General features: G+C 68.7%; 2 protein-coding genes across 6 annotated transcripts; one reads left to right on the top strand and one right to left on the bottom strand.

Annotated features, from left to right (window-relative positions):
- Positions 1–453: 453 nt before the first annotated feature.
- ADAMTSL5 (ADAMTS like 5) lies at positions 454–9,837 on the bottom strand. The gene is made up of 12 exons (XM_059719895.1): positions 9,725–9,837; positions 7,120–7,192; positions 5,309–5,436; positions 4,446–4,506; positions 3,933–4,041; positions 3,577–3,704; positions 3,258–3,381; positions 2,716–2,799; positions 2,347–2,510; positions 1,938–2,178; positions 1,757–1,828; positions 454–1,600 (listed from the first exon to the last, which is right to left on the bottom strand). Exons 1-12 carry the CDS (start codon positions 9,742–9,744, stop codon positions 1,287–1,289), a joined length of 1,518 nt encoding a protein of 505 aa, XP_059575878.1. The 5' UTR covers positions 9,745–9,837; the 3' UTR covers positions 454–1,286.
- On the top strand, positions 7,659–18,321 carry PLK5 (polo like kinase 5 (inactive)). Of its 5 annotated transcripts, none has more exons than XM_019486988.2 (14): positions 7,659–7,962; positions 13,365–13,472; positions 13,774–13,890; positions 13,986–14,115; positions 14,517–14,604; positions 14,683–14,778; positions 15,029–15,227; positions 15,324–15,462; positions 15,544–15,771; positions 16,049–16,129; positions 16,354–16,516; positions 16,659–16,788; positions 16,969–17,079; positions 17,258–18,321. In XM_019486988.2, the coding sequence occupies exons 1-14, from the start codon at positions 7,861–7,863 to the stop codon at positions 17,441–17,443; spliced, it is 1,878 nt and encodes a 625-aa protein (XP_019342533.1). In that variant the 5' UTR covers positions 7,659–7,860; the 3' UTR covers positions 17,444–18,321. The 5 variants fall into 5 exon arrangements, with proteins under 5 accessions (XP_019342533.1, XP_019342532.1, XP_059575876.1 ...); XM_019486987.2 differs by lacking the exon at positions 7,659–7,962 and adding an exon at positions 9,795–12,202; XM_059719893.1 differs by lacking the exon at positions 7,659–7,962 and having other exon boundaries at positions 12,898–13,472; positions 16,052–16,129.
- The last annotated feature ends 1,635 nt before the right edge of the window (positions 18,322–19,956 follow it).

Below are 19,956 nucleotides of genomic sequence, written 5' to 3'. Positions count from 1 at the left end.
AAAGGCCCCGGGTGCCACCCCCAAGTGGGTGACAGTGCTCCGGGGCCCTGAGCAAGGTGGGGGTGCAAGGGGGGCACAGACAGGGCTCCAGCCAGTTGCCCCCAAGGGCAGGGTGCTGCCTCGAGGGCTGCCCCTGCACCGAGGACCCTGCAGCCAAAGGTGCTTCCTGCTGCAAAACCCAACGCCACGATCTGATTCTGGAGGGCAAAGGCTGGGGGGCAACGCAACCCCCCCAGGAAGGAGCTGAGGGGGGAATGAGATCCAAGATGCCAGGGTCTGATCCCCCCACCCCGTGCCAGCCCCAGGAGGCGGCAGGGAAGGGCGGGATTGCTCCCTGCCTTGAGCTGCCACTGGTTCCACCCCAGAGCTGGCCGCACGGCCCCAGACAGAGCGCTCAGACCCAGATGGCCGGCGGGACGCCCCAGCAGGCAGGGCAGCCCAGGCCACAGAGGGTTAAGTTAATACCACAGCAATGGATTTTTATTCTTTTAGCAAAAAAATAAATTAGGAAAAATATAAATGCAATTCCCAGGAAGGAAGAGCTGGGGATGGGGGGGGGGGGGTCCAGGGCAGTGGCCAAGTCTGGCTTCTACACACATCCCCCCCACCCCCCTCCAGCAACCTGGCGCCTGGGGCTGGTCCACCAATGCACCCAGCTGCAATCGGGCCCTGCCCCCTCCCTCGGTGCCACGTGGCAGCATGTCCACCGCGCCAGCTCCCTTGAGAAAGTCCCCCCCTGCAGGGGCAGGGATGGGTGTGAATGAAAGGCACAGGCACTCTGCCCCGAGGCCGAGATGGGTCAGGTGTGCCCAGGGAACGGCGCAGGGGGGTGGGCTGCAGTCACAGAGCCTGCGTGCATGGCTGGGCTGGCCTGGGGGCGGTGCACGTGTACCATCTGCATGACCTAAAAGCTTGTGTGCGTGCATCTGGGTGACATGGCTTGCAAGGGGCAGGTGCATACACAACGTGCGTGTGCACAGTGGGATCTGCAGTGCACACGCACACATAGGCGTAGGGGGCTGGATCTCCACCTTGCCCCAGGGGAGCAGGTGACCACTGGGTGACCTGCAGGGAGGGACCCCCCAACCCTCCCGCTGAGAAGCCAGCACCCTGCATCCCCTACCCCCACTCCCAACCACCAGGAGAGTGAACCCCCCTGTGCTGGCTTCTGCTCTCAGCCCAGCCAGGAGGGAGGGCAGGGGGCACCTCTATGCCACAGCCCTAGGCCCATCTGCCCATAGATATGGGGGGCATAGGGCAGGGCTGACCCCCGGCGCAGCTCCCACTCATGCCGGGCGGGCCGGGGGGCAGTGCCGTGCGGCGTCGCGCAGGTGCCGGTCCTCGCGGGGTGACCAGGGCCGGGTGTAGGCGCCGGGCGGCAGCAGGAGGCGGTTGAGTGTGTGCTCGTAGTTGACGTGGCGCTGGGCCATGAGCACGTAGTCGTGGCGTGGGCGCAGCGGGGGGCAGCCGCAGGTGTCGGGCGCCCACACGTACTCGCGGCGCAGCAGCGGGGACCCGCTGCGGTACACGTGCTGCACCTGCACCTCGTAGCGCGTCTCCTGCCCCACCAGCCGCTGCGACAGGATCCGGGCCTGGAAGACTGCAGGAGATGGGGATGGGTGTCAGGTGCCCAGGTCAGTGCCCAGCTCTCGTGGCAGCACCCGCCAGCATCCCCTTGGCCTGCAAGCATCCTGCACGCGAGCATCTCGCCACCCCCAGTCTGTGCCAGCCCCTGGGGGCAGGGGGGGACTCTTACCAAAGTCGCTGTGGCAGTAATGATGGATGCGCTTTGACCGTCCCTTGGGCATCGGGCACCGGCCGCACCGGCCTGCAGGGCACGGAGCCAGGGTGAGCATCGCAGGGTCTGCAGGCTGCCGCACTGGGATGGGCAGCTTCCCCCCTACTGCCCTGCGCTCCCCAGCTGGGACACGGGGTACCTGTCTGAGCCACCTCCTTCGTCCGGCTGGGGGGTCTGCGCATGGCTGTGGCCCTGGTGCTAGGCGGGGTGGGCACCGGCGTGGTCCGTGGCACAGGCAGGGGCTGGCGGGGAGGGTCCATGTGGGCTTCCCGGGGCTGCGGCTGCCGCAAGGGGCTGACGTCAGCCTGGAAGTGCCCGTCGTGCCCCCGCGGCAGCCAGAACTCGTACTCGATGCCCGGGTTCGGCTCCTGGAACAGGACCTGGTCGGTGGAGGAGGGGGAGAACAGCCTCAGACCCCTGCCGGGAAGAGGAACCAGACCCAGGGAGACTTTGGGTTACAACCCTCCCTGCCCAGCCATGGGAGGCTGCCCCACAGCCCATCTAGGGGAGCAGGGGCTGCTCTGCAGGGTCCGCGGGGCCACGCTCACCGTGACATACAAGTCCTCCCGCGTGGGCCCAGCTGCCTCCAGGCTCTCCCGCTCGTCAGCAGTGCGGGCGTAGTGGACTTGCGTGCCGGCCACCTCGTACACGCCCGGCGGGTCCACGGCCCAGTCCCCATTGATCACGTAGTGCTGCTCCGCCGTCATCAGTGCTGCAGGGAGAAGCCCGGTGACGCCGGGAGCACCAAGCGCCCCACGGTAGCATCCCGGGTTGTGGCTGGAGCCCGGGAGCCCAGACTCGTGGGTCTGTGCCCAGCTCTGGGCAGGGTAGTCTCGGGGTTACAGCAGCAGGGCTGGGACCCAGGAGGATGCATTGGGGGGTCAAGGAACCTGCACCCCAAGCACGGTCCCTCCTACCCAGGTAATTACGGCTCCGGTCGGTCACTTTGATGTGCGTCGCCCCTGCTGGGATGCGCGTCACGTTCTTGTATCCGAAGTATCCTACAGGGCGCGGGAAGGGGCAGGAGGGGTCAGTGCTGCATGCCCAAAACTGCAACCTGGGCTGGGTGTGGGGCAGGGAAGCAGAGGTAGCCGTGGGGTCTGGGGGCATGGGGGGGTGGGTGTGCACATGCAAGCAGGGAGAGTGGGGGTGGACCCCGAAGGGGGCCCGAGAGCCGACTGGCTGCCAGACCCCCTCATGGGCAGCCTCAGCAAAGACCCCACGGGCTTGATGCACCGTGGTGCCCGTGCCCTGATGCTGCCTACGCCTGACTCTCCCCAGAAAGCAGTGATACCCTCAGTGACGAGGCCTCCCCACCTGGGCTCGTCCTGCTTGGTGATAGCGTGGGGATCTGATGCCCGGGGTTGGGGTGGAAGCGCCTGGCGCCAGCTGCAGGGGCAGGGGAGGGGGAGGAATTGAAGCCAAGAGCCAAAGCATTCACCGCTGGGCAATCAATCACCGGAGGAGGGGAACGCGGCCCGAAACACCCGCTGCACCAGGACGCACGACTCGTTCCTGCCGCCGCACTGCCCGCAGGCGTCGCGCTGGGCACCGGAGCCCAGGATCCCGTCGCAGCCCGCTCTCTGCGGGGTGGCACAGACACCGGCATCAGGGGGCAGCCAGGGGACACCCCTGCTTCAGCCCCTCAGGGGGTGCAGCCCACAGGGGCACCTGCCCAGCTACCCACCAGCATCCCTAACCCCCGGGGACCATGCGTGGAGCCATCCCCCCCACAGGCTGTCCCGGGGCCCAGCGGGCAAAGTCCGATCCAGACCTACCAAGCACTGACCGCTGATGCAGAGCTCCGGGGAGTCCGGGCTGCAGCGGGTGCCGTCCAGCACCCTGCCGAAGGTGTAGTAGAAGTTGTGCCCCGCGGCCAGGCAGTTCAGGTCGCAGAGGTTCGGAGCTGCGGGAGAGAGCAGGCCCTGCCCTGCGTCACCACCCCACCACAATCCCCCCGCTCCTTCAGGGAACAGCCCCCAGGAGCCATCTCCGAGGAGTCAAATGCAAGGGCTGGTATCATGCACCGAGCCCCCAGCCTGGAGGAGAGGGCAGGGGGCCAGCAGCAGCCCCCCGGCACAAGCAGAGCCAGCTGCACCCCTGGCAGGGGGCTGGGGCCGGCCCCAGGACTCACCTCCGTAGAAGGGCACCCACTGGTACCGCGCCGGCTTCCCCAGGATGGGCTTGGAGTTGTACAGGGAACATTGCATGGCCCGGAAGGGCACCGAGCCGCTGGGGCACGCCTGCAAGGGACGGCAGGGGCTGCAGCAGCACGGGGCACAATGGGGCTGGAGCCAGGGATAGGGCCCTTCTCCTTGGGCATCAAGAAGTCAGAGCAACAGAGGGTCTCTGGAAGGACCTGGCAGGGGTAGACCTATGCCCAGACAACAGAGAACATGCAAAGGAGAAGGGCCTGGGAGTTGGGATCCGGTCACCTGGGTCTACAAGTGGGGAAACTGAGGCACAGAGCAGCAAAAGGACTCACCTAGGGTCGGTGGCAGAGCCAGGGATAGAAAGTGGGTTGCCCCAGGCCCCACAGGGCACCCTCACCACCTGCTCCAGGCCGGGCCTGATCAGCAGGGGAGGGATGCAACGCACTCCTTGCACACGCACACACATGCCATTGCTGCCCTGCGGCCGTACTCACGTGCAGCTGGCACACGCGGTACCGCCGGGGCTCCCCCTCGCACAGCTCCTCTCCTGGGAACCTGCGGGGAGACGCGGCAGCGGGCTGGGTCCTGAGCCGAGCTGGCTGCCAGGCAGGGGTGGTGCAGGGGCGCTCGCCCCCATGCCCCCGGCAAGGGAGGGGAAGCCGGGGGGGGGCTGGCTGGGACGCGGATTCCTGGCCGGGGCGTGGGGCTGTGACAACTCCCTGCAAAAATGCTCAGCACCAGATGAAGAGGAGGGGGTGAGGGCCCAGGGACAAGGTGCTGCCCACGCAGTGGGGGGGGGGGGGACACCTGTGTGCCTAGCGGGTGGGAGCAACAGCGCCCGGGTGGCTGCGGGGGGAGGGAAGGCGCTTCCAGGGATGCATGCACACGCAAGGCTCCCCCATGCACGCACACTCACACACACTCCCCCTTCCCTGCATGTGCCCACACGCAACCCCCCCGCATGCCTGCACACACACACACACACCCCTCACATGCATGCTCACACAGTCCCCCCATGCATGCACACTCACATGCAACCCCCCACATGCATGCAGACTAGCATGCAGGCACATTACCCCCCCAGCACACGCGCACATGCCCGTGCACACACCCACACGCCAGCCCAGGCCTTGTTTGCCACATTTCTGCCAGCTCCACCCTCCCGACCAGGGCAAAGACTAGTAGGGAACGGGGTCACGCAAGGACTCCAGCGTCTCCCCCCTGCCAGAGAAACCTCCCGTGCCCGCGCCCCTCCCAGGGCTGTTCTCATGCCAGCTCCCTGATCTCTAGCACAGGCTCCTGGGCCAGGGGCAGGGCACGTGTCCGAGATCTGAAGGGACCCGGGTGCCCCACTCACCGGAGGCACCGCCTGGTGCGCAGCGCGACCCCGTCCCCGCAGGTGCTGGAGCAGGCACTCCAGGCCCCCCACGGCGTCCACTCCCCGCGGCCCAGCTGGCGCCGGTGGCGGGGCTCCTGGGTGGCCCCCTACTTAAAGGAAGGCGACACAGTCACTGGCCCTGAGCCCTCGGCTTCTCCAGGACACGGCATGGCCCGCAGGAACTCCCCCGTGGCTGCATTACGTGTCCCAGATGGTGCTCAGTGCAAGGCACCGTGCCAGGGATGTTCTCCAAGCCTGGGGGCATGGGGCGGGGGGCACGCTGGGGACTGTGTCCCACAGTGGGGGGCTCTCAGGGACTGGGGCCAGCAGGAGAGGCTTGGCCATCGCCTCGGCCAGGTCAGGAGCTGTTTGGGGTTGCAAAGAGTCCGTGCTGCAGGGGCCCATCCTGTCAACAGCCCCCCTCCCTGCCCCTGCCTTGGGTGTGAAGTCATCTGCAACCAATAAAATCCCCCCCCCCACCCAGCAGGCAAACCACCCCCCACCCTCCCTTCCCTTCCCTTCCCTTCCCTTCCCTTCCCTTCCCTTCCCTTCCCTTCCCGGGTGTCCGGCTTTCCGGTTCCCATCATTTCCACTGGGTTGTGTCCTGCAGCACCCCCCCCTGCACCCCCCTGGTGCCTGCTTTATGTGTGCCCTGACATTTGGAGGGAAGATCAGCTCTGGGGTGCCCCCCGCTTCCCCCCCAGGCCCTTTCCCATGCCCAGCCATGGTGGGAGGGGTGGGGTGTTGCGGGGGGGCAGCTTGGGGAGACAGGAGGAGCTGGAAGGGGAGCGCCAGATCTAGATGGGCACGCTCCCAGGGCGTGGGGGCGGCCTGGCGCAGTGCTGGGGAGGGGCGGTGCATCCCCGGGGCCAGGGATGCAGTTGTGTGCAGCCGGCAGGGAGGGGAACGGGGCAGAGCAGGAGCCCGGACTCCTGGGTGCCTTGCCCATTTTGCCCCCGGGAAGCCTGGGCCTCGCTCTCCCCTGCTCCGCGCCAGCCCCAGGGAGCTCAGCCTCCCAGAGAGCTCCCGGGTCCCCAGCCATGGTGGGGCCCAGGATGCAGGGGGGCATCCAGCTGCAGAACAAGCCCTCGGGCACCAGCCTGCGCCTCCCAGGGCTCCGCAGATGTGGGGATTAAAGAGCTGGGAGTAAGCAGCCGGACGGAGCTGGCAGGGCTCCCCGCCTAGAGCTGGTGCCCAGCCACCCCCACAAAGCAGGGGGTGCAATCCCCTCTACCCCCCCCCCCTCCCCACCAAGCAGCTGCAAGGGGAGGCCGGTTCTAGGGAGGAATAAACCCTGCAGAAGAGGCTATTTCCTGTGTGACGGGACCAGGCAGCGCTGGAGCCAGGCCGGGACCCAGGGGCTCGTAGCAGGGGACACGTCCAGCCCCGGCTCCTGGCCAGGGTCCAGCTAGAGGCATTTGTTTCCGACCTCCCGAAATCCCCTCCACAGTTGTTGCCACATCCTTTGCCAGGATGCGAGGCCAAGGGAGGGGGAGATCACGGAGGATTGCTAGCCAGCTATCCACCCACCAGCTCGCCAGGACACTGCGGGCTCCTAGCGTGACAACCGCCCAGCCGTCCAGATGGACCAGGCCCCCTCATGCTTCCGGCCTGGAGTCAATGCCCCGCTCGTGGGGTCAGGAGGGAAATGCCCCGGGTCCCAAGCAAGAAGGTCAGAGCCTCCCAGGCCAGGCCCCGAGTCCTGGCCCTGCGACCACTGTGACCAGCCCCCGCTAGGCTCTGGGGCAGGCTCCGGCCTCTGCCCCCACGGCCGCTTTGCCTTGACTTACCTGAGCGCTGCTGATGCATGCACAGTTGAAGCTCAGCCAGGCCAGGAGCAGGAGCCTCCCCGGGGGGCCGTGCCTGCAAGGAAGTGGAGCGAGTTGCAGAGAGCCCTGCCTGGCACGCCCAGGCCCCCGATGCCAGCCGGCTCCCCCATCCCTCCCTAGACAGCAGCATCCCTGCCCAGGACAGCCAGCCCCACAAGCTGTACGGACACACAGCAAAGCCTTGTTAGTCCCAGTTTCCTACTGAGGCTAAGTGACTTGCCCGAGGTCACCTGGGGTGTCAGTGGCAGAGAACAGAGCCCGGCTTTCCCCCCGCTCCGGGCCCTGGCCCCGGGTGCTCATCACCAGGCCCTTGCTACCACCAGGCAGGACCATGCGCCCCGGGATGCCAGGAGCCAGGGCTGCCAGATGAAGTGTGGGAGAAGCGATCTCGAGGGCTCCCCTGGGACGCCCGGCTGTCACTCCTCCAGGATGCATCGCAGAGCCCCCGGGCAGACAGCAGCACGGCCCCGGCGAGACGAGACATGGACAAGATGAGACACAGCCGCCCGACGTGGGAGGGAGCAGTGACGCCATGGCAGGCGGGGAGAAAGCTGGCGTCAGCTCCGGGGCAAAGCACGGCCCCTTGCCTCCCACAGGCACCCCCAGAGTGCTGGGGTGGCAGAGCGGGTCGGGCATCAGACGCCGGCACTGCCCGGTGCCCACGTGGGCACCGGCGAGATCTTAACTGCAGGGGCCCAAGCAATGCACACTGCCTCCACCACTGATGCCCCATGGCACCTTGGGCACATCACCTGCCCTCAGACTGCTTCTGGAGGCACATGCCTGCGCTCCACACCAGGACAGGTATCTGGTCCCTTCCCCAACCCCTCCACCATGGGCAGGGCCAAGACCCCAGCTCCTGCAGAGATGGGGAGGAAGCAAGCAGTGAGGCCAGAGCTGCTGCATCCTCCTTCCAGGAGCCAGAGCCACAACCAGCACCGGTCACAGTGCAAAGGCCTGCAGAGGTGGGCCAAGGGCATCCTGGCTCCCAGGCCCTGCCCCTACACTCCCTCCCAGGGGGAGGAGTCATTTGGCCCAGGAGGCGTAGAGCTGGTGGCATCTCAGCCCTCCTTGCTCAGAGCTGGGTGGCACCTCAGCTCCAGGCTGCAAGGACTGTCCAGCTTGACCGACCGAACATGGGACCGGTCGGAGCCGTCACAGGCCAGGACGCAGCCTCCTTCCCCCACACCCCGGGGCACTCGCCCATCCGAGGGATGGCGGGACCGGACTTCCAGGCTGGGGCAAGGGCAGCAGTCTGCCCAGAGCAATTCACCCCCATGCCCAGCCCTGGCACCCACTGCAGAGCCCTGCAGCGGAGCTGGGGAAGGCCTGGCAGGCGCCCGGGCCCTCCCTGCCTCGCCGGCTGATGCAGGAAGTTCTCTCCGATAAATCCCTCCACGGGCTGAGTCAGACACAGAACAACTCTGGGTGCAGCTCCCGGGCCCAGGACTGGTCAGAGCCCTTGGGTGGAGCCCGGCTCTCCCGGCAGCATCGCCCCCCAGCCCCCATCCTGCAGCTGGAGAGGGGCCCTGCTCTCTTCTTGCTCATGCAATGGGGCGAGTGGGAGCGGCAGGATCCGGCCCTGCATGCAGAGACCCACAGCCCAGGGCTGCCAGGGGAATCCCATCGCCTGCCCTGCCCGGGGAGAGGGCTGTGGGGTCCGGGGTGGCGCACCGGGGGGCTGCGTCCCCCCCACAGCCAGGGGTGCAGGGCTGGGGAGGATTCCCCTTTGATGCGGCAGGCTCCAGTCAAGCTGGTTTTCTCCCAGCCAGCCTGGCCCAGGGCTCAGCCCCCGCGCCGGGTCGCTCCACCCCGGAGACAAGTTTCCTCTTGCACCCGAGAGACGCCAGCGCTTGTGCCCTAGGCAATACGCCGCCGTGCTTGGGGAGGGGGCGTCAGGGGGCACGGGGGGGCTAGAGCCTCAGTGTCCGCGAGCTGGGGTGGGGGGTAGGAAACTTCTCCTCCCAAATCAGCTCACCCCCATGCCAGCACCTGACCTGCCCCCAGCCCCAGACAGCCGGAGCTCGGGGACCCGGGGGCTGGCGGCTGCATCCTTATTATGACATCTGCTAAGCAGCAGAGAGGAAGGGATGGGGGGGGGGGAGCAGGATGGGCTCTGGGGGTCCCGACTCCTGGGCTCTTCCCCCAGGTCTGGGGAGGGTGGTAGAGGGGTGCAGGGGTATGGGGGTTACTGGGCTGAGGACTCCTGGGCTCTTTCCCCAGGTCTAGAAGGGGGGTTACTGCTCCGAGCACAGGGGAGGATGAGAGCCGGGATGCCTGGGTTCCTTCCCCAGGTCTAGGGGGGTGCAGGGGTGTGGGGGTTACTGGGGAGAGGACTCCTGGGCTCCTTCCCCAGGTCCAGAGGGAGCGTGCGACGTGTGCGTGGAAAGGGGGGCAGTGACCGCTCTGAGTACAGGGGAGGCTGGGAGCCGGGACGCCCGGGGGGCTGGTGGGGGCAGGAGTATGGGGGTTACGCCTGGGATCTTTCCCTAGCCCTGGGCGAGCCGGGACCCCCGGGGTCCGTCCCGATCCCCCCGCCTGCCTCAGTTTCCCCGCGAGCGCTTACCCGGGGCGCGGGGGGCCCATCCGGCCGGCCGCGGCGTCCTGCCCGCTCCCACCTGCGGCGGCGGCGGCCGATGGAGGCGGCTCCGGGTGCGGGACGCGGAGGCGGGCGGGGCGGGGCGGCCCAGGTGCCGGCCCCCCCCCGGGACCGCCCGCTCCAATCAGCCCCGGCCCAGCCCAGCCGGCGGCCCGGAGCCCGGGGGCGGTGCGGGGATGCTCCGGGGACCGGGCGGGCCTGGCTGCAGCTCCGGGGGGGACTCTTGGGCTCCCCCTCCCCGGCTTGGTGGGGCCCGGGCTGCAGGCAGGAGCTGCCGGCAAAGGGACGTGACCGACCCCCGCCCCGCGCGCAGTAGCAGAGGCGGAGTGGGGAAGCCGCAGGGGTTTGGGCCGTGAGACGGACACGCGCGGTGCCCACAGCGCTGCGGACAGGCGCCGCCGGCCCGGCACGCGGAGGGTTAGCGGCCGGGGAGCAGCTGCTTGGCCCCGGCGGGCAGCTCCGGGCTCTGGCTGCCCTGGCAGAGAAGGGCGGGCTCTCTCGGGCCCCGCGGCGTGTGCCAGCGTGTGTCCTTGGCACGCCGGCCCGCACGTCCGTGCCGCGTCCGTGCCCGGGCTGCAGCAGGGGGGCAAGGAAGCCCTCCCCTCCGCCGTGGGGTCGGCTCCCCGCTTCCCGGGCTGGGTGACCTGGGGCTCGGCGTGCTGAGCCCCGCTCCCGGCCCCCTGGCATTGCAGGGGTGCTGGAGCCACAACGCCGCCCCGCGATGCCCCGGGCAGGGATGGCCGGAGGCAGCGCACGTCCCGTCCTTCCCCCCGTGGGGTGCCCACGCCCCCCGCCCAGCGCAGGGTGCGAGCGGGGGCTGGCCCCTTCCCCTCCCGTGCCCAGGGGCCCGTCTGCTCCCCCCGCCGAGTGCAAGCGTAAACAGCGGGGATCCGGTGTCGGACACGCATTCCAGGGGCCTCGCGTCACCGCCCGGCCCGGCCCGGCCCGGCCCCGGGCACGCCGAGCGCAGCTGGCGGCTCCCGCGGGGCTCGCAGACACCCTGGGGCAGGGGCCTCCGGCCAGAGCTCAGCGCTCCGGGAACCCCCGTGCCCTCAGGGAGCTGTCACTAGCAAAGCCGCCCCGGGAGGGCCCCTTTCACGGGTGGGGAAACTGAGGCATGCAAGGGGGCGGGAGTCTCCGGGGGGCAGCAGAGCACTGTCTGTGCATCCAACACCCTTGGCAGTGCCAACTTTGCCTGGCACCGAGCTGGGGCAGCTACAGAAGGGCAGCTGGGGACATCTGATGATATGCCCTCCTGCCCTCGGTGGCTGCAGGCAGCCCATCACCCCGGCCTTGTGGCTACAAGGTGCCATCCCTCCGCCAGCTCAGGGGGAGATGCCAGGGGCTGCAGCCCCTAGCCTGCGCCTTGCACCAGTGCACCCGGAGGCCCGGTTTGTGCCACTGGTGAGTGGCCCATCACTCATCCCCTCCTTGCCCACCCGCTGGCTTCCAGCCCTGCCTTGGTGCTGCCTCCCGGTGGCTCTCCCTTGGGTCCTCCCTTCACCCCAGCCCAGGTCCGAGCCTCCCTCCCGGCCTAGATCAGAGCCCCTGGGATGCTGCCTCGGTGCCCTCTCCCTGCAGGAAGTCTCCAGCCCACGTGAGCATGGCTCTGAGCCTGGCGCCCCCCGACATCGGCCCATGGACCCCTCTGGGGGTCGTGCACCGGCTGCGGGAAGGGCAGCTCCAGCCCTGGGGGCTGTTTGAGGGGGCACCCATGGCTCCCTCTCCGCCACCACTTCCCTTGTGCAGCCTCGGGTGCATCACTTAGCCAGGCCTCTGCACAGAGGCACCGAGCTGGTGCTCAGCCGCCCGTCAGCCCCGGCATGGCGGCTGCAGGGGCCAGGAGCTCCCCCCAGGATGGGCCGCCGCTGACGGCTGGCTCCAAAGACTCAGGCCCCCTTGGAAGGAGCCAGGCCCAGGTCTCTGCCTGGAGGACGGTAGCAGGGGGTCGGGGAAGGAGGCTGCAGCAAGAGCACCCCGGGGTGACATCACAGCGCGGGGTGTGATGTCACCGCTTCGCACCCAGGGGTGACATCCCAGCGCAGGGGTGTGACGTCACCGTCCCACGGGCTGCCGAGGAGGCAAGAAGAGGTTAAAGCCGCGGAGCCGGGGAGGAGGAGTGGACACGGCTGCTCTGCCTGCCTGGGTTTCCCTTTAACAGCCCGCGGCCCCTCCTCCCCACACGCTGGATTTTTTTGGGCGTCCAATGGGGAGCGGCGGCGGGTGGGGACCCCCGGCATTATAACGGGGGGCTGCACCCACCGCCTCCAGCGCGCAGCCCGGCAGGTGCCGCCAGCACCGGGGCTGGGGCGGGCCGGCATGGGGCGGCTGGACCCCGGGGCCAGGGCCAGGGCCAGGGCCAGGCCGGAGGGCGAGGTCCTGACCTACTTCATCCAGGACCCCGGCACTGGGGTGCTGTATCGCAGGGGGCAGCTGCTGGGCAAGGTAAGGCGCACAGCGCACGGATGCTGAGGACCCCCCCCCCCCCCGCTTCTCCCACCTCCCCAGGGGGCGCGGGGAGCCTGCAGGGATGGAGAGACTCAGTGCAGGGGTCATGCAGAGCCCCCAGCTTGCAGGGGGAGAGTTCATTCCCCTTCCATGCAGGGGAAACTGAGGCACGAGGGAGCAGCAACTCCCCCAAGGTCACCCACCAGAGCGGCGATGGGGACCCAGGCCCGGCTCCCCTTCTAGGGTGCATGCACCCACCCCGCCTCCCGTCCCAAAGCCGGGGCCGATCCTTCGAAGGCTTCGCTCCCCCCGCCCCGGCTGCAGGAAAGTCTCTGGCTCAGGGAAATTTCTGCTGATGCCAGGGAGAGGGAGGGGTGCAGCCGGGCTCCTGGGGGGCTCTCCCTGCAACGAGAGCTGCGGGCGCACAGGGCTGGGCATGCCTGCACTCGCTTGCAGCTGTGCAGGGGCCCCCTCCCTGTCCGTGCCCTATGCTAGCGCTGCCCAGGCTGGGGACTTAGTCCAGTGCCAAGTGCCACCTGCTCCGAGCCTGCTCAAGGCATCCCCAGCCCTTCAGGGAAGCAGGGGATTGCCCAGCACTTGCAGGACCCGGGGGCAAAGCACTGTGGGGGGCGGGGGGGAGCCACGGGACAGCTCAGCCCGGTGCCTGGCAGGGCAGAGGGTCCCAGCCTGGGCTGCTGCGGGGGGCCGGGGCCGGGGCCGGGCAGAGGCGGTGCAGGCCCGCCTGGAGCTTCCCGCAGAGCTGCGGGGAGGGACCTGGCATCTCCCCAGCTCCTGCCTGGGGAAACCGAGGCAGAAAAACGATTGTGCCAAGGTCAGCAGCGCCGCACGCGCAGGGGTGCCCGAGAAGCGCTGCGCTGGCAGGACGGGCGTGCGGCCCGGCCGTGGCACGTGAGCCCAGCTGTGCAGATGGCCGGCAGCCGGAGCAGGATCCGCTCGGACGCCTGAGTTCCCTTCAAGTCGCCGGATGACCTTGGACAAGCCACAGCCCCCTCCTCGTGCCCGCGTGGTGTCCCAAACACGAGGGCCCCCGCTGCCCCAGCCTCCCGGGCTGGGCAGCGCCCTCCGAGCCCCCCCAGTCCGGACCCCGGGTGACCGACCCCCAGGCAGCCGCCAGACCCTCCGGCCCCTCTCCCCGCAGGGGGCTTTCGGCCGCTGCTACAAGCTCACCGACATGGCCACCAACAAGGTCTACGCCGTCAAGATCGTGTCGCAGGCCTGCGTCTCCCGGCTGGGCAGCAGGAGCAAGGTGAGTGGGGCAGCGGGGACACATTCCCCGCTCCGGGGCCCTGCAGCTGTAGGGGCCGGAGCTGACCCTCCCCGTGCGACCCGGGGCGCACAGCGGACCAGGCTCCCCCGGGGAGAGGGGCCGAGCCGTGCAGGATGGCGTGGCGATGCCTCCCAGGCCCTGCCCTGCCCTGGCCTCCTAGCCCCCGCCCGGCTAGCGGGGGGTTCCCCGGGGCTGGGCCCGTCCCGGCGCACGAGCCGGGGAGCCGGGAGGCGCTTGGGGGTGCCGCCGGCCTCGAGCTGCGCTCGCCGTGCCCCGGCAGGTGGAGCGGGAGATCGCGCTGCACAGCCGCCTCAGCCACCCGCACGTCGTGGGCTTCCACCGCCACTTCGCCGACCGCGACCACATCTACATGGTGCTGGAGTACTGCAGCCGCCGGGTGAGCCGGCGCCCCGCGCCCGCCTGCCCCCTCCCCTCCCCTCCCCTCCCCTCCCCGGGCGCCCGGCGCTGAGCAGCCCCTCTCCCCCGCCCCAGTCGCTGGCGCACGTGCTGAAGGCCCGCAAGGTGCTGACGGAGCCGGAGGTGCGCTACTACCTGCGGCAGGTCATCGCGGGGCTGCGCTACCTGCACCGCCAGGGCATCATCCACCGGGACCTCAAGCTGAGTGCGTGGCAGAGCGGTGCGGGTGCGGGGCCCTCTCGTGCAGCAGTGAAGGAGTTAATCCCCCCCCCCTTGCCCCCACGGTGCCCTCGGCCTTGGCCCCCGAGCCCCCAGCGCAGACGGGGCCCGGAGAGGGTTAAAAATACCCGCGGCGCCCGGCCCGGTGGAGACATGCCGCGGCAGTGACCTCATGCTCCGCCCGGGGCCCGAGCCGCGCGCCGTGTCGGGGCTGCCGGGACGCCTGCCCCGTGGGGGGCTGTGCACACCCCCTGCTCCCCCTCCGCGCGCATGCCAGCGGCTTCCCCCCGCAGACACGTTGCCTCAGTTTCCCCTCTGTACACAGGTCTGGGGAGGGGGGAGGCTGGAAGCACTGACCTGCCCCCCTCCCCATCCCCGCCGTCGCAGGTAACTTCTTCCTCACCAAGACCATGCAGGTGAAGATCGGGGACCTGGGCCTGGCCACGCGGGAGGACCCGGCCGGCCGGCGGCGGGGGTGAGTGCGGCCGGGGGTGCAGCGGGGTCCGGGCTGGGCTGGGGGGCACGGACTCACCCCCTCTCCCTGCCTCCACAGGGTGGTCTGCGGGACCCCCAACTACCTGGCGCCCGAGGTGATCGAGAAGCGGGGCCACTCGGTGAAGTCCGACATCTGGGCCTTGGGCTGCATCATGTGAGCGTGGGGCACAGCTGGAGTGGGGGTCTCTCCTCTCCGGGGGGAGCCAGCCCCGGTCCCCCTGGGGGGATTTGTGGGATGGGAACAAAGGAAGGGTCTTTCCCCAACTGGGGGCTGCAGCTGGGGGGGGGGGGGGTGTCCCAAAGCTGGGGCAGGTGGCTGGGCTGGGACATGCAGCCCCCTCCTGGGTCAGGGGCTGCGGTGGCTGCTCTTGGCAAGGCACTGACAGCCCCCCCCCCCCGGGCAGGTACACAGCGCTGACGGGCTGCTCGCCCTTCGAGATCACCCGCAAGCAGGAGATGTACCAGTGCATCCGGGAGGGCCGGTACCCTGCGCCCAGCCAGCTCTCGCCCAGCGCCCGGAGCCTCATCACGCGCCTGCTGGCCCCCGACCCCGCCGCGCGGCCCAGCCTGGACGAGGTGCTGCGGCACGACTTCTTCACCCAGGTAGGGGCGGCGTGCGCTGGGCAATGTGCCCGCAGCCTGAGGGTGCATGTGTGGCGACCACTCCAAGTGTTCACACTCGACCTGGTTGCTCACCAGGGCTTCACGCCAGACAAGCTACCATCCCGTGCCTGCCACTCAGTGCCACTCTTGGCCGGGCCCAACCCGCTCAGCAAGCTCCTGCAGAAGGCAGCCAAGGTGCTGTTTCGGGCGGCACCGTGCCAGGAGCCCCGGGCAGGTGGGTCCAGCATCAGCCCCTCCACAGGCTGCGCTGAGTGCTGCCTTCGTCCCCTCATGGCCCATGTCCGTGTCCTTGCAGGTAGCCCAGGGCCCAGCGAGGAGCTGGCAAGCCCTGCCATGCCAGCCCAGCCTCCGCCCAGCCCAGTGGCGGGGGCATGGGGGGCTGCGGGTCTTGGTTCTGCTCCCCTCGGCCCATCCCCTGGCCAGACAGAGCAGGGAAACATCCAGGCTGAGCCCCTGAGCGAGGAGCCCGGCAGGGTCCCCATCCGCCTGCTCGCGAAGGGAGCACTCAACTTCAGCGCCCACTGTGAGTGGGGGCACGGGGCTGGGCACTGGAGAAGGGGGCAGTGGGGTTGGCTCCGAGCTGCAGCCTGGGACCCCTCAGGGCTGGGGTCATGGTGACACGGGGACCCCAGGAGAGCCCCTCGGTCCTGGACAGCCTGGCATGAGGGGAGCAGCCCTGCTCACAGCAGAGGGCACGTGGGCTGGCTCTTTGGGGGACAAGTGGCTCCAGCTACCAACCGTGCAGCCTGGCAGGAGTGGGTTCTCTCCCCTATCCCCAACCCCGACCCTAACCCCTGCAGCAGATGCAGGCTGGAGCCTGGAGAGCCCAGTGGAGTCGGTCACCAGGGTGCTGCGGAGCTGCCTGGAGAACACACCTCTGGGTAAGAGACACCCCGGAGCCTGAGCTATGATGCCAGGCCCTTTTCTGCCCAGACACTGGGTGCCCCTGCAAAATTGCCTGGCCCCAGGCTGGGCGTGGGGGATCCCCCAGCCGGCGCGGCGGTGCCTGGGGTCCAGCTGGCGGCAGGGGAGCATTGCTGCGGGGCTGGCACAGACGCAGCAGCTGTGCCGAAGCTGCCACCCATGCCCACCCCTCCGCTCCCAGCAGCCCAGCGCAACCCCCCGCCACGCCAGGCTCGGGTCCTGCCCTGGGTCACCAAGTGGGTCGACTACTCCAACAAGTACGGCTTCGGCTACCTGCTCTCCAACAGCTCCACCGGCGTCCTGCTCGCCGACGGCACCCACCTCGCCCTCGGCCCCTGGCAGCAGTAGGTACCGGGCTCCCCGTGGCAGTGGCCCTGGCTTGGGGCTGCCACCTTCTCCCCTGGCCTAGGCTGCTGCAGCCACCCCTGCATCCCCCAGGCCCTGGTCCCTGCTGCCTTCACCCCCATGCCCCCTCATCCCTTCCAGGTGTGTCCACTACTGCCCCAGGCTCGGGGAGGCCGTCTCCTTCGCCCGTGGGGAGGTGCCTGGCTCACTGGCCGTGAAGATGGGCGTCCTGCACTTCTTCTCGCAGTACATGCAGCAGAAGCTGCTGGAGGTGGGTGTGGGGGCCGCGATCAGCAGCAAGCGCTGGGGCAGAATGGGAAGCCCCCCCGACTTGCTAGCACGTGGCTGCCGTGGCCCACACTTGTGGCCAGGGCCTGTGCTGTGTCTGGGGGCTGCCAGGACCGGTGCCCGCTGCACCCACTAGCCCTGATGCCGCCCCCACCCCATGCAGGGCGGGGACCTGCCGGCGGGGCCCGGGGACGTGGTGGACGACCTGTACCTGCTGCACTTCGCCAAGTCCGACCAGGCGCTGCTCATGCTCTTCAGCAACCAGACACTGCAGGTACCCCCCTTTCTATTCCCTGCAGCTCCTCCGGCCTGGGGCAGGCCCCCGGACGCACGTGGCATGAGTTTGATGGCCTCGGATGTGCCCCCCTTTTACCACCAGGCGGGAGGGGCCATGGGGGCTGGCACCGTAACCGCTGCCGCAGCCTCCCATACGCCCTCCCCTCTCCCTGCAGGTCAACTTCTACCGCGACCACACCAAGCTGGTGCTGCACTGCGCGGGCCCCGAGCCCGTCCTGACCTTCGTGGACGGGGAGCGCCGCAGCGCCGCCTTCCCGCTGGGGGCCCTGGCCGCGGCGGGCTGCACGCCGGCACTGCGGGACCGCATGGAGTATGCCCTTGCCCTGCTCCAGCGCCTCTAGGCCCCTCCACAGCTCCAGAGCCTGCATTGCCCTAGGACACCCCGCACCTCTGCTGCTGATGGGGTTCAAGGTCCCTTAAGCCTGCCCCAGACTCCAGCAGCAGCTGCCAGGGGAGTAGGAGTCGTGGGGGAAGGGGAGACGGGTGCCCGGGGCTGGGGCACCTCCTGATGGGAACTGGTTTCCAATGAAGTGGTGCCATGGGGGGGAAGGGGGCCTGTGCTGGGGGGCACAGGGGTCTACCAGGGCAGGAGCTGGCCCATAGCATGTGCCCAGAGCGTGCCGGGAGGCACTGAGAGCAAAGGGGATGTGATGGAGGATGCAGGGGGAGGCAGCAGCTTTCTGGTGGCTTGATGCCACGGTGAGGGCGAAGGAACGCAGGTGTCCGAGTGCGGGGAGAGGAGCAGGAGAGCGAGGAGGGTCCTGGAGAGGGGATCTGGAGCAGTCAGCAGGGCAGGGCAGGGCAGGGCATCCCGTGATGGTGCTGGGAGGAGGTGGCAGGGGCTGTTCAGGTGGAAAGAAGGTAAGAAACGGGGCAAGTGGCAAGAGCCACGGGACAGTATGGGCCTGGAGGAGAGGCCGGATGTGGGGCAGGAGCAAGGGGCAGCACCGGTGGCAGGGTCTGGTCCCCAGACGGGTGGGAGGGCCCTCGTTCCACCCCAAACTCCCTGCTCCCTGGGGCAGCTGCTGCGTGGCTCTCCCTGCTTACCTGTTCCTGGCGTATCTCTGGGCATCTGCATCCGGAGCTGGCAGGACGCTGCCGCACGTTTCACCGGGGCTTTGTGCACGAGGAGGCCGGGTGCGTGCATGCTGGAGCCGTCCGACGGGCTGAGTCCGGGATCCGCAGGCTTCTTAATTAAACTCATGTGTCTGCCATTGCATGTGGCCTCCGTCTGATTTGGGCCCCGAACCAGCCACGTCCCATCCACGCTGGCCTGTGCCTCACGATTGCCAGGCAGGAGCAGTTCAGGGGGCAGAGGCCAGGTTTGCTGGAGTGTGTGCTTGTGCATGCAGGGCTCACATGTGTGCACGCACCTCCATGTGCAGGGTTTGCACACCTGCTCCTCCAGGGAACTCGCTAGGGAACACTTCCAGCACCAGGGCCTGGGCATTGGGACTGCGCTCGGACCCGGTCCCAAGCAGCTGTGGGCCACCACGGTGCCACAGCCTCCCCCAGACATGGGGACCCCATGGCGGGGTCCAAGGGTCTGAGCCCTGCCCAGCCCCGCTTGGAGACAACGCCCCTGCCCTGCCCGTGCCCCCTGGGCAGCCCGCGGCAGGAATGCAGGGCACCATCACATGCCCTTGTTCAGAGATTAGCCCCTGAGAGCGACAAGGTCCCGGGGACGAGCCTATCGGGCCCTTCACAGGGACATGGCAGAGGAATGCGCCACGCAGAGCAGATGGCCCCGTTGCGGGGGCACGTCCCACACCAGGCGCCCCACGACCACCCTATGGAAGGAACCACTCTGCTTTGTGCCTCAGTTTCCCCACAGCTCAGGATCAGGCCTAGGCCCTGCTGTGGGAAGGGACCTAGGGCGAGACAACCAGACTCAGCTTCACCCCCCCTCCGTGTCCCAGGCCGGCGGTGATCCCCGGCAGCACGCACTCCAGGCTAATCGAGATGCCGCTATTTAAATCGCAGATGGGTATTAAAAGCCCAGACTGAAGGAATCAGGCTGGGGCTGCTGGGGGCTAAGCAGGCACCTGACATGTCAGTCCCCCTCCCTGAGGCTACAGCAGGAGGCTGTTGTGCCACACGCGCGTGCATGCATGCCTGCCTGCTGACATTCACGCCTGTGTTTGCATGTGCACACGTGTTTTCGCAGGCACAGAGCTCTTGGGCTGCAAGAAGAGCCAGATAGGGACTGTCAGGAGTACAAACAGCAGAGCCCCGCTCGCCCGTGGGAGGCGGGTGCTGGGTGGCTCCTCTCCAGCTCCGGGCCTGAACACAATGCCAGGGTCCGTGCCAAGAACACGGGCAGGGCGTGTGCAGCGATTGGCTGCCCCAGGGGGATGGGACAGGAATGCCACGGCCTCCCCGGCCAAGGTGATCCCCCCCTGCCCCGGGGCCCCAGCTTTATTTCCAGCGCAGACGCCGGGAATCCAGCGTCGCAGCAAGTTTAGCTCGGGGCCGCCAGAAAAGGCCCCTTCCCCCGAGGCTGCAGGGGACTGTGGCTCAGCGGTGGGGGAAGATAAAACCTGATCCCCCCCCCCTTACCCCCGCAGCTACTTGCATAAACGGCTGCAAAAATAGAGCCCGGGCTGTTTTAACCGCGGCCCAGCATGGAGCCTGGTAAACAAAGGAGCTGCACACACCCAGGCAGCTGGGAGCAGCAGCAGCTTGGGACCATAGTGGAGGGGGGGAGATTGTGGGGGGGAAGCAGGTGCGTGCTGCCCCCTGCCGCACAGATGCTGCCAGCAGCCCCGTGCTCAAATTATAGCCGGGAAATAGATACCTCCACAGCCCGGCTGTAGGACGGCTCCGGGCTACAGGACGTGCTGGTGGGAGGTGG

The sequence above is a fragment of the Alligator mississippiensis genome, chromosome 16 (genome assembly GCF_030867095.1).
Source record: "Alligator mississippiensis isolate rAllMis1 chromosome 16, rAllMis1, whole genome shotgun sequence".
In the NCBI taxonomy this organism is placed as follows: Eukaryota; Metazoa; Chordata; order Crocodylia; family Alligatoridae; genus Alligator; species Alligator mississippiensis.
This window is presented reverse-complemented; position numbering and strand designations above follow the sequence as displayed.